Raw genomic sequence first — 13,241 nt, forward strand, 5'->3', positions numbered from 1 at the left:
TATTGTGCTAAGTATTAGGGTACAATAGTAACAGTTGTAGAGATAATTTTTAATTTTTTGAATTATTTACTAGAATATCCAGATTTGTAATTTTGGCTTGTAATCAGTTATGTCTCTTCTGAACTTTGACTCAATCCATTTTTTGGTATGCTTTTTAATTTCTAGAACATGGAAACCTAAGAAATGCCAGAACAACTACCTTATTTCTCAATGACAGTACCTCAGATATTTAACAAATATATTAATTTTTTCATATTCCAATTTATTTCAAAAAACATTTAAGGCCAAAAGTTCAAGTTTTATCACTAACATCTCTATAGAATATTAAGATAAGGAGGATGTATGTTACATACAAGTACAGTATATTCATGTATTTGAATAATGCTACTGTTCATATTAAATATTTGTATGTAGTCATTTTTAGAATATTTTACAATTTTATTTACATGTTTTAAAATATATGGAGCTTTCTTGACTCAATGAACTTACGACTAATTATTCTTTTCTTTAATCTACAGGAACAAAAGGACACAAATCCCATAATTTTCCATGACACAGAATATGTACGAATGTTACTTTTGACAAAAAATAGATTTTCTTCTCATCCTTTGGAAAATGAAAACATTTACCCACATAAAAGAACAAATTTCGTTTTAGAAAGAAATTGTGAAATCCTCAAATCTATAATTGGCAATCAATCTATTTCTCTTTTCAAACCCCAAAAAACTATGCCTACAGTACAGAGAAAAGATATACAGATCCCTATGTCTTTTAAAGCGGGCCACACAACTGTAGATAATAAATTAAAGAAGAAAACTAATAAGCAGGCACTAGAAAACAGATCTTGGAATACACTCTATAATTTCTCACAGAATTTTTCTAGCCTAACAAAACAATTTGTGGGTTACCTTGATAAAGCTGTTATTCGTGAAATGAGTGCCCAAACTGGAAAATGTGAAAGAATGTTTTCTGCAGGAAAACCAACGAGCATACCCATATCCAGTGCCTTACCTGTCAAATGTTACTCAAAGCCTTTTAAATATATATATAAACTAAATAATGTAACACCACTGGATAATTTGTTAAACTTATCAAATGAAATTTTAAATGCCTCATAAAATATCATGTATGCAGCAATATTTGAGTAACAAGAAGCAAATATCCAAGTTCCAAAATTATAAAAGAAATTCTTATCCAAATAGTAATGTTCTAATTGATCATATAAGAAAGCAAAGCATAGACATTAGAATTATAAGTCACCAGTGGTCTGTTCAAGAACAATCAACATTTTTAGAAAATAATAGGACAAAATTAGGAAATAATTATCACCAAGAGGATCTAGTTCATGACTTTCTATTATCTCAATTAGATTGCTCAATCATCAGCCTTCCTATACTAAACTCTGATTCAGGACCAAGAAAGGCATAGTCTGACTCTGGAAATGCGCTGTTGGAAGCCAAATAACATCAATACTCTTGTTCTATAATTGAATATCAAATAAGACAAATTACCTTTAATTTAATGACTGTGGAGTTAATCGTATACCAGCATTTCAGCAAATCATCATCAATAGTATTACATTAGCAATTTATGCAATTAAAAAGGCTTTGTAAAACTTTGAATAGATTTTATTGTTGTTAGTAGATGTTGGAACTTCATTACTATATAATGTTTTTGCAAACTTTAACTTTTTTCTAAATTGTTAAATAAAAGAATAACTATCCTTAATCTAAATAATTTTGGTAGCAAATCCAATAAGGTATTAAACATTTTAAGGTATATTATTACATTGCTATTTTACTGTTTCTCATTAACCCAAACAGTTTAAAGGCAGAATTCAACTTAGAAACACGTTGCATTTTGAAAGTTTATTTGTAATCCATTTGTTTGGAATTCAGAAATGTATTTCACATAAAAATAATCTTGGAAGTAATAAATTCCAAAATTAACTAACAAAAGCTTACTTAAAATTTTATCCCATAGAGCTTATGTGAAAATCGTAAAAAACAAAAACTTTGTAATTCCAATAACTAATAGAGAAAACTGAGTAAGGAAAGAATTTTTCAATCTTGACTGTTACTACTTGAAGAGAAACAGATTGAATTAAATGCATTTAAGTTAAGAAAAGGCTTTCGGGGTTCTTTTGGAACATTTAAGGGTGAGGAGGTAAACTGGTTTAGGTTCCTCTGCTTCTACTTCAGACTGGAGATTTTCTTTATTGTGCATAATCATCAATACCACTCAGGAGCATCTTTACAACGAGAGGGAGGTTTGGACTCTCAAAAAGAATGACAAGGAGAGAAAAATGGAGATGGAGGAAGAGAGATGTACCTGGAGATTGTGTGAATGAGAGAAGAGAAAGAGAGAGAAGCTTCGAGATAAGGTGTTGGGCTCGGGTCTGTAGGAGGTAGGGAAGGGGCATACCAGGTTCCCTTGCTTTCAGTTGCTGCCTGGGAAAAGGAGAAGCTGCTGCAGCTCCAAGTCATGAAGCTGTCTTTCTCTTTTCCCCTTCATTCTTTTCTGGTTGCTGTTATACGTTCTCCCCGTTTTCCCTCCATCCAGACTTACTGCAAAGCAGAACAGCTTCCCTAACTACATTGCCAACTTAGAACATAAAACACAAACTCTTTTTAAGCACTAACGATCAGAATAACAAGAATTAGAAAATATACCTAATATTAGTACTAGTCATGATGGTAGTTTCTGTTGATACTTAGTATCAGAGAAGCAAGTTTGGGCCTTGGAATAGGGCAGATAGGAGCAAATTGGGGCAAATAATGTAAATTATCTGCGCTTCAGTTAAATTGTATCTCCACTTAAAATGGAGACAACAATAATTTATTACACTGCTATTCTCAGGATTAAATAAAATAGCATCTAGTACTTTGAGCCTTGTAGCATTCAATGGAAATTTCCTTTCTACTCCCTCCCTTTCCGTGTAAGCCTGCTCTTAATGTAAATGTGACTTCTTTTCTTTCTTTTTTTTTTTTTTTCTTTTTTGAGGTGGAGTCTCGCTCTGTCACCCAGGCTGGAGAGCAGCAGTAGTGCGATCTCGGCTCACTGCAACCTCTGCATCCCGGGTTCAAGCCATTCTCCTGCCTTAGTCTCCCAAGTTTGCTGGCACACACCAGGTGTGTGCCACCACGCCTGGCTAATTTTTGCATTTTTAGTTGAGACGGGGCTTTTACCATGTTGGCCTCAAGTGATCCACCCACCTTGGCCTCCCAAAGAGCTAGGATTACAGGAGTGAGCCACCACGCCCAGCCAGTGTAATTTCTAAAAAGATACTCCCAAAAGTCTCTCACTCCAATCTTTTCTAAATTAAATGCTAAAAACCACAGTATTCAGATTTTAACCCAAGGTGGGCTGAAACTACTACTGAGAATTTCTGTATTAGTTATTTTTGGGAGTTTCTGCTGGAGCTTGTGAGCTTTATCCTTTAAGAAGGCACTAAATTAACTTTAAAATTACATTTGGCTAAGGATTCTCCATTAAAGCAGCTCAAGAAGAAGGAGCAGTGGATTCTGAGAAGATGACAACCTAAGCTCTACTCCAGCTTTAATCTATCATCTCCTAAACTAAACAGCTACTAGGGTCTTCAAGCAGCAGAGTGCAAGGCCAGACTTGGTTTCTATTCTGATACTGAGATCTGAGTATGGCCTTGGAGGCCAGTCTCTGTTCCAGGGAGAGGATGGAGTTTGTGCTGTTTCCTGGACTAGTTGGGATCTGTGGATTACTCTAGGTAAAGGTTGTCTTTGTCCCTCTGTAAATGCTCCTGGTCTTATTGGCCCCTAGGATGCCAAAAAGGAGCCACTATGTCTATCTATAAGATAGCTGGGAAACCAGAGATCCATGAATTTTCTTTCAAATGTCTCATCGGGGGACTGTGGTCTGCTTACTTCTGTTAAATTAAATAAGCAGGAGGCCATTTGCCTGAGGTTGTCTCTGTACTTTGAGTTTTTATATAACAAACTGCAACCTAATTTCATACATAAGCAAACTGAAACTTAGGAGTATAATAAATAGTTGAGTTTCATCTGATCACAAGCAGCCAGATTTCAGCCAGGTTTCTGCCAATCATAGGCAGCCAACTCATCACACCAAGCTCAAATAAGGCAGACACTTAGCTGTAGCCAATCAGGTGATTTCTCCATTTTGCTTCTGTGTTCAGCCTATAAAAGCTTCCTACTAACAATGCTAAGCAGAATCCTTTGTACCTCTTCTGGTTCTGAGTGCTGCCCAATTCATGAGTTGTTCTTTGTTCAGATAAACTGTGAAATTTAATTTGTCTAAAGTTTTTCTTTTAACATTTTTATAGTACCAGCCCACAGTGGGCAAGGCATTTGCCTTCCACCCCTTATAGAACTGTGGTCACTAAGGTACTACAATAAACAGAGCTGAACTTCCCTGAGCCAACTAGAAAAAATAATAACCCATGTAAAGGACCTAGCAGCCAAATGTTTTTATCTTGACACATAATGGTCTTGGAGTTAATTAATATGATGATTAAAATGTATTTATCTGAAATAAGAACTTCTGGCTACAAAATTAATGCTCTTTACCAACACTCCTAGGAGAAGGCAAAAAGGCACAGTACTGAAGCAATCTCAAAAGGTAGGAGCGAGACTTCCCTCGTAGCTGCTTATCTCGTTTCCAAGGGGTGATAGATAGACCCTGATTGACCATAAACTTAATGATTAAGATCAAAAGGTAGGGGAAAATTAGAATGAACATTTATTTCCCCACTCCTCTTGTTTCTCATTGGAAGAAAGTTTTATCTGTAGAAACACTCATAACCTCCACCCCATCTATTACTTACTTTTCCCCACTGATGAGTGTGAAATATGATTTGGGGTGACAGCAGTTAGCCCGTTTCTGAACTGTAAGACTACTTTATTAAAAGATTGTAAGCACTAGACAATTGATTACTTTCTTCCCTTTTTGTCCCAGTTTAGAGGGAACAGCATTCCTTGGTTGATGTGTGCATTTGGTAGACTCAGATGGTCTACTGAATCTCCAACTGGATGAGCAATGCCATACTTGGAGATTGGGAGGAAGAACAGTGTCCTAAACAAGTCCATTCATCTTTGAACCTAAGCCATGCTGTGCAAACATGTAACTATGTTATAATTGCCATCAACCTACCTGCTGCAACTATCAATTGCTTTCCAATTTGGGTGCTGAAGACAGGCATTATTTTTTAGTCCCCTCAAGCCCCAACACATATCTTCCAATGTGGTTTCCCAAAAGGCCTCTTGTCAAATATATTGATTTCATTACATCACATTTAAGATTTAAAAGATCACTCAGTTGATATTGTCAGAGGTGGGAAAGTCTTGTAGGGCAGATCTATGTCTTACTAGTGATTTTTGGATCCCCAGCATCTGACACAGGTACTAGCCCACAGTCAGTGTGGATGGGGTGGCAGGGAGAACCACTAGAGTAATTCAAACTGTTTACAAGTCGTCAATCTTCCCTTCCTTGCTGAGCCACACTTTCCTGGAACTGAGATTCTGGTAACCTGGGCCAGCCTCACCCATTTCCATACCTACACCAGCTCTTAAAGCACCAGCCAGCACAATGGCTCACACCTGTAATCCCAGCACTTTGGGAAGCTGAGGCAGGTGGATCACTTGAGGTCAGGAGTTCAAGACCAGCCTGGCCAACATGGTGAAACCCCATCTCTACTAAAAATACAAAAATCAGCTGGGCATGGTGGCGCATGCCTGTAGTCCCAGCTACTCAGGAGGCTGAGGCAGGAGAATCGCTTGAACTCAGGGGGTGGAGGTTGCAGTGAGCTGAGATCGTGCCACTGTGCTCCAGCCTGGGTGACAGAGCAAGACTCTGTCTCAAAAAAAATAATAAAAATAAAAATAAAAAAATTTTAAAAAAAACCAGCCAGGACTGAGCATAGGCCTCTACTTGTTGTAGCATGGGGACTGAAATTTAACATGGGTTCTCTACCACAAAGAAGGCCTTTTATGAGAATATTGCACAGTTAAATCTGAGATGACATTTCACCATCTTGATCACACTATAGGCAGCACATCCAGAAACTTTTTTCTGTTACATAGAGTACTAAGTTCTTAGCATATCCAAGTTAAATCTATACCTGAACACAAGACTAGTATACTCTTACTCGGAGCACACAGTTAGGTAGTCACATTTTTTTAAAGCAGACCTAAACATTCACCAATTTTGACACATTTTGTTACTGGTGGATCTTTGTTCTTAGAACTCCCAAGATGGTGACAGGCTGCTCCCAAGATGGTGATGTCCATGCCCAAGATGGCAGCAAGCCTTTTGTTCTCTGACCTGGGGTTCTTGGCCTCACGGATTCCAAGGAATGGAACCTTGGGCCATTTGGTGAGTGTTATAGCTCATTAGAAGCCGTGGGTCATGGAAGAGAACCGTGGAACCCAGTGACTAGTGTTCAGCTCGATTAGGATGAACCCAGGCACTTAGCTGCACAGGAACAATGGCGAGCCTTTAGCCCAAACGGGAGCGGCAATGGGCGCCTCACTGGATCAGAAAAGGGGTGGACACCCTGCCAGATCTGGAGGGGTGGAAATCAACGGCGGGTCTGCCATGGCAGCAAACAGAAGTGGTGGACGGTGAGCAAAAGCTCAGCTTGAGCCAGAATAAACACGGACCAGAAGAGTGTGCAGTTGCAAGATTTAATAGAGTGAAAACAGAGCTCCCATACAATGGAGGGGACCCAAAGGGGGTTGCCTACTCCCAGCTTGAATGCCTGGGGTTTATATCCCAATCATTGTCCCTCCCCCTATGCTCTCAGGTGATATATGATTTGACTATTTCTTTACCTCCTGCTTTTAGCCTAATTTGTGTTTTAGTGATCCCTCTTTACTACCTGATGGGTCGGGTGTGAGCTGAGTTACAAGCCCTGTGTTTAAAGGTGGGTGCAGTCACCTTCCCCAGCTAGGCTTACAAATTTTTAGTCGGCCTAGGAAACCAACTAGTCCTGTCTCTCAATTTAATCCAGCAAAATCTCTCCCTCAATTTCAGCCCTCTCTTTTACTAACCTAGATGTCTCTTCCAGACCATCAACAAACCTCCCTTGGCTACATATATGGTAACACGACAATATCTTTCTCCTTTCTGACATTTCTCTTTCCCAATCCCCATCATTCCTGCATACAACACACATGCATACACACACACACACGCACACACACACACACGCACACACACACAGAAGCAAGATAGCTTTTTGTAGAGCTATGCAGCCTCCATATTTAGAAATCATAGTTGCACAGTTTTGCCTTCTCCCAGAGCAGAGAATTCCTTCATGGCACTAGTGTCTTCTGACCATCTAGCCTTGGCTTGAACACCCCTGGAATGGAGTGGAGTCACTTTTCTAAAAGCAGCCCATTCTATTTGCAGGCCTTGCAACAGAAATCGGGTGGTACAAAAGTGGAATTTAATAAGGGGCCATTATGTGGGAAAACCACAGAGATAATGTAGCTAGCAACCACCCCAGGCCTACCGAACTGAAGAAAAGAAGAGATTACAGGAATCCCAAAATAGACAGCAGCATGTTGCCCGTCCAAGGCAAAATCCCACGGAGGAATCTGGAGTAATAAATACCAGAACCCCACTCTCCCCGTGCCCTCTTGAACCTGTGTACCTCCCATTGGCTAAAATTGATCAGAAGTTGGGGGTTAAGACAAGGCTGGCACTACTGTGAGGCTAGGGAGGTAAGAGACACCCGGGGCACAATTAAGGAGCACTTAACCCAGGAGCAGTACCTGACCAAGTTAGATTTCTTCTACATATACTTTTCAAAAAGTTAAAAAGCATGACTCTCATAGAAATATAACATGAATGTGTCAAAGATTTTATTCCACCCATTAGTGAATGAAGAGTAAGATGTTAAAACTAGTTTGAAGGAAAATATAAAGACAGATTTATGTAGTCAAGGCAGTCAGTACTAAAGTGAATATGCTAATACGTGCAAAACTGGTTAATACCCTATAAGGTGATAAATTGAAAATTTTAGAATTATCTTTTCTATCAGGGGAAAATCAATTATATCTCTATAGATAAATTCCATTTGCATTGCTATGGGCAAGAATCATTTGCACTGCTATTGGTTTTCCACCAGTTAACCTCTTCCAAATAGAGAGTCGATCAAAGGTGCACAACCTTATAGACTTAATTCATTGAGTATCCATCAAACAATTGCCCAGCATTCCACTGAAAGGAACTTCAGTAATCACCTCTCTTATTTCTAAGTACTGGATAATTTTTAAAAACATTTCTGTTCTGCCTGGAAGCTATTCGGATATTTTAAAATACCAGAGACATCTCATTTTTCTCCAGAAATCAGGTGCCCAAGATTGGATGCAGGTGTGGTATGAGCAGGAAGGTGTTTTATTTCAGTACTCAAAGGGAGAATTAAAACAAGTCATTATTAAAGCTGAAGGGATAATAGTAAATGTAAATCCCATTTACTCGCTATTGCACTCTAAAGTGTCTGCCAAGAAAAGAGGTAAGACTATGCATTTATAGCTATAACACAGGATAACAAGAAAGAAGCACAGGATTAGTCAGACAAGTAATACACAGCAGTAGATTACAAAGCAGCATCTAGTTTGTCAGCGTGCCCACAGAGAGACAATAGTTCATTTGATCCAAATACCACACTTTTGTGGGAACAATAAATGCAGAATCAAAATATGAGCTTTCTATTTCAGTAAAGAACTATGCAGGTTTAAGGGCTTTAATCGGAAATTAACGCCTCAAAGGCAGTTCTATTTTATTTTTTTGCTTAGTTTTTTCATTGTCTTTTTTGTCTATCTAGTAAGGATAGTAAGACTGATCCTTACTATCTTGCTCTTTTTATTGTTTCTTTCACTATTTTGCTTAGGACCTCAGAGGTAAAAAGAGTCTTGAAAATCTTCTAGACTAGAATTGTCTGATAGAATGACGATTAGAAATGTTCTATTATCTGGGCTGTTAATAGCTACTAGTCACAAGTGACTACTAATCACTTAAAATTTTTCTAGGGCAGGATTTCTCAAACTCAGCATTTTTGAAAGTTGGGACTGCATAATTATTTATTAAAATTCCTCTACTGGCTGGGCCTGGTAGTTCATGCCTGTAATTCCACACTTTGAGAGGCCAAGGTGGGAGGATAACTTGAGGCCAGGCCAGGAGTTCAAAAGCACCCTGAGCAACATAGCAAGAGCCCTCTCTCAAAAAACAAAACAAAACAAAACAAAAAACACTAAAAAACCAGCTGGTTACGGTGGTGCATGCCTGTCACCTGTCATCCCAGCTACTCAGGAGGCTGATGTGGGAGTATCACCTTGAGCTCAGGAGGTCAAGGCTGCAGTGACCCAAGATGCCACTGCACTCCAGCCTGGGTGACAAAGCAAGATTGTCTCATAAATAAATAAATAAATCTACCATGCTGAGTAACTGGTCCATGGGCAATAATCCTATTCAACTTCTTCCTCATTCTTCCAGCCTTCAACAATCTTCATGTTCAACTCCTATTGTCTTCCCCTCACACATTCTACAGTGGCTGTTCCAAACTTTCTACTCTGCTCAAACTCTTGACCTCACCCTGCCCACCAGTTCCAAGAATAGGAGCAAAGCAAAACAGTTGCAGCTGTTATATGAGATTACTTCCTTGCGTAACTCTGATATTCACTTAAAATTTTCAGTTCCCACAGGGTGATAGAGAATTGTGTTCATCTCTGAATTTCTCCATGCTGTGAGAAATTCATACTGGGGTTACCTGTCTCCTTGGATCTGAGTGGAGAAGCCCAATATAGGAAAAAAATAACACTGAATGGAGATACAAGATTCCAGGGTTCTGCAACAGATCCTGTTAATAACTCATGGTTTCTGGGCAAGACCCTTAATCTTTCAGGCCTCAGATTCGCTACTGCATGACAGGGAAATTTTTTAAATAATTTTTTTTCTAAGATTTTTAGATGATCTTTTTCAGTTCTAGACCTTTAAAGTTCTACCTTCTTCTTTACTGTTCAACTTTTAAGCAAAAAATATTTGTAAGTGTTTACTATGTTCCATCACTGGGCTAACTGCTAAAAATGCAACAGTCACTAGAAGAGATTTGTTTTCTGCCCTCATGTAGTGTTGTGGGAAAGCTGACTACCTGTCCAGTGCTCCAACCTAGGAAAGCCCAACCCTAGAGAGCCATCAGTCTAAGCAAATGGTTGTATTGCTGTATTCCTAGGCTAACACACAGGGTACCAAAGAGTGAGACTAGGCCTCCCCTTAGTTCATGGTTTCTTCCATACAGCTATGTTGACTGCTCAGTAGAACCACAGAATATATGCAAATGACTCAACAATGAGCACAGTAAAGGTGTCAGCCTATTACAACAAACTTATGGCTGAAGCAGGATTTGACCCTAGACTTACTCTTTTAGTTGCTGGGGATCTACGGAATTCCAGATTAGGGGCTAGAGTTACCATGGCAGTAGGTCAAGTCTTGAAGGAGTTGGGGAAATTACTCTTTCCCAGCTCTTATGGAAATATTTAAATATTCCAACTACAGGGTGGCCATACCGGTATGTTGCTACTGAATATCAACCCTAAGTAGAATTGATGAGCCAATGTAGACACACAGCTATGTGATTTATCAATAACACTTGCCTTTCCAGAATCACCAGGAGAAGACTTCAGGAACCCCAACATTTCTTAGAGGTGCTTTCTTGGATTTATGTGTGTATATAAACCTTTAATCATAACTTTAGTTTCTTCTTTTGACTCTATCCAAATTTCTTCTACCCAGTACTCCAGTCTCCTGGGCCATATCATATTTCTTCCTTCTTCTGAGTCCAAAGTAGGCTCATCCATTACCTCCTTGTATTGACTTGTTCTCTTAAAATGTGGTGCAGCTTAGGGTCCTAGACTACCTCATGTGTCCCAGTGTAATGTTCTTCCTTGGAAATAAGTGTAACACTAATTGTTTTCCGCCAAGTGTAGGAAAACCATGTTATGCTTCCATAACACAAATTATGCAAAGTACTATTCCACATCTTCTCTTCCTCTTTCCCTTCCTCCCTTACCTCCCTTCCTTCCTCCTTTACTTCCTTCCTTCCTCCTCCCACTCCTTTGTTATTTATTCATTTAAAATATGTTTATTGTATACCTACTTCATGTAAGGCACTATTCTAAGTACTGAGAATATAGATGTAACCAAAAACAAAGTCTTCTACTCTTAGGGACATGGATGAAAAACTAATGAAGTTTAAGCTTCAGGGCTCTTCACTTGCATGAGATTCTTCTTAGGCCCCAAAAGGGGCCCTAGCAACATATTCAACTCATTTATATATTTTTTAAAAATTATGAAATCTGCAGAAGATATTTTAGTTGCAATTTGTTAACAATGCTGTCTCCACTCCAATTTTTTCACCATTACACTTCTTTTTATATCAGGTAATATTTGAGTGGCAGAAGATATTTTTGGACTCCATCTAAGGAGAAGTTGGGTTAGGAATAGATCTAATCTAGTCTTAATAGGATGTATATAGGTGGTATGCAGTTACTTGTGTATGAAGTTATTTAGTTGTTCTAATGTAGGGATAGCTTCCAAGGATACTACCACTGCCTATTGTGCTAATTTACTAACTGTGTGACACAACAGTACAGACCCAAAAAATATACCATGAAATAAATAAAATTGTCCTACAGAAACAAGTTCTAAAAGTCTGTAACCAGAGTAGGAGAAGCAAGATTGAAACAAGATTTAAGTCAGAAGCTAGTTGTGAAACACTTTTCCAGTCATTAGACAAATATAATTATTAGAGAGAATTTGAGTTACATTAATTCTTACTCAAAAAACTTCTCTCTTGTTGGCAATATCCTCAATAAAGTATACAGTTATAAATGCACTATACATTTCTTAATGGGAATTGTACAAAATAGAATTCATTAGAATTCCTGTGTTTGTAGGGCACAGATTTGTAGCAATATTTCAGTAGGCTTGTCTGGGTGTTAGGATGCATGTTTTGGAAGTTCCATTTATCAATAATAAAAACAAACTGGCCAGCCGGGTGCAGCGGCTCATGCCTGTAATCCTGGCACTTTGGGAGGCCTCCATGAGTGGATCACCTGAGGTCAGGAGTTTGAGCCCAACCTGGGCAACATGGTGAAACCCCGTCTCTACTAAAAATACAAAAAAAAGAAAAAAAAATTAGCCCTGCACGGTGGCTCACGCCTGTAGTCTCAGCTACTCGAGAGGCTGAGGCATGAGAATCGCTTGAACCCAGGAGGTAGAGGTTGCAGTGAGCTGAGATCATGTCGCTGCACTACAGCCTTGGCAACAGAGTGAGACTCAGTCTCAAAAAAACCAAAACAAAACAAAACAAAACTGTCCAAGTGCTAGAAGAAAGACTGAATTATGTTTCTATTATCTTTATCAGAAATATATTGCAAAATTATTTTCACATACAGAGACAGTCAAATTAATATGTAGCCCCAAACAGAAAAAAATAGAGAAGCATGACAGGTGCTGAATTAATAAAAATATTGTATTAATTTTTTGCTACCTAGATTTTTAAAAAGTCTTTGTTCTGATTTCTTTTCTTATTTTAATTAGATACATATTTTGTACCTCATTTAACATTCTTTATTTTTCTTATATAGGGCTCACAAAATCTTCTTGTTTGTGAATCATAAAACTTGGATCCACTCCTTCTCATAGAGCTGATATTTTGTTGGGAGAAGACAAACAATAAACAAATATAACATAGTCAAGAAGTGGCAAAGCTAAAAAGAAAAATAAGACAAGGTTAGAGGACAAGAAGCCCAGGAAGTAGGACATTTTAGATAGATTGGCCAAGGAAGAGCACTAAAAAAAAAAAAAAAAAAAAAAAAAAAAAAAAAACAAAACCCAAAATTTTCTTTGAATCACACCAGTTTTTCTACAATGTCCTTTTTCTGTTCCAGGATCCAATTCAGAATATCCCAATGAATTTAATCATCATGTCTCCAAACTGTTCTCCAATCTGTGATAATTGTTCAGTCCTTTCTTATTTTTATGACCTTGAGAGTTTTGAAGAATATTGGCCAACTATTTTGTAGAAGGTCTATCTGATGTTTTCTTATGGTTAGACTGGGGTTATGAGTTCTGGGGAACAATACTATAGAAGTGAAGTGTTCTTCTTATCACATCATATCATTAGAACATGTCAACAACATAACTTTACTGGTGATATTAAACTTGATCCCTTGGTTAAGGTA

At 38.2% G+C, this 13,241-nt stretch overlaps 1 protein-coding gene across 7 annotated transcripts in view; it reads left to right on the forward strand.

Annotated features, from left to right (window-relative positions):
- Positions 1–4,524, forward strand: part of C1H1orf141 (chromosome 1 C1orf141 homolog) — a 52,307-nt gene extending 47,783 nt beyond the window's left edge. For 5 of the 7 annotated variants that reach the window (XM_055350508.2, XM_055350484.2, XM_055350479.2 and 2 more), the window contains one exon: positions 519–2,765. In XM_055350508.2, coding sequence (XP_055206483.1) covers positions 519–553 — 35 coding nt within the window. In that variant the 3' untranslated portion in view covers positions 554–2,765. Of the gene's footprint in view, positions 1–518 lie in introns of all 7 variants that reach the window. The other 2 variants (XM_031014973.3, XM_019036528.4) reach the window with 2 other exon arrangements.
- Positions 4,525–13,241: the final 8,717 nt, after the last annotated feature.

Source organism: Gorilla gorilla, chromosome 1 (genome assembly GCF_029281585.2).
Source record: "Gorilla gorilla gorilla isolate KB3781 chromosome 1, NHGRI_mGorGor1-v2.1_pri, whole genome shotgun sequence".
NCBI classification, from domain to species: domain Eukaryota; kingdom Metazoa; phylum Chordata; class Mammalia; order Primates; family Hominidae; genus Gorilla; species Gorilla gorilla.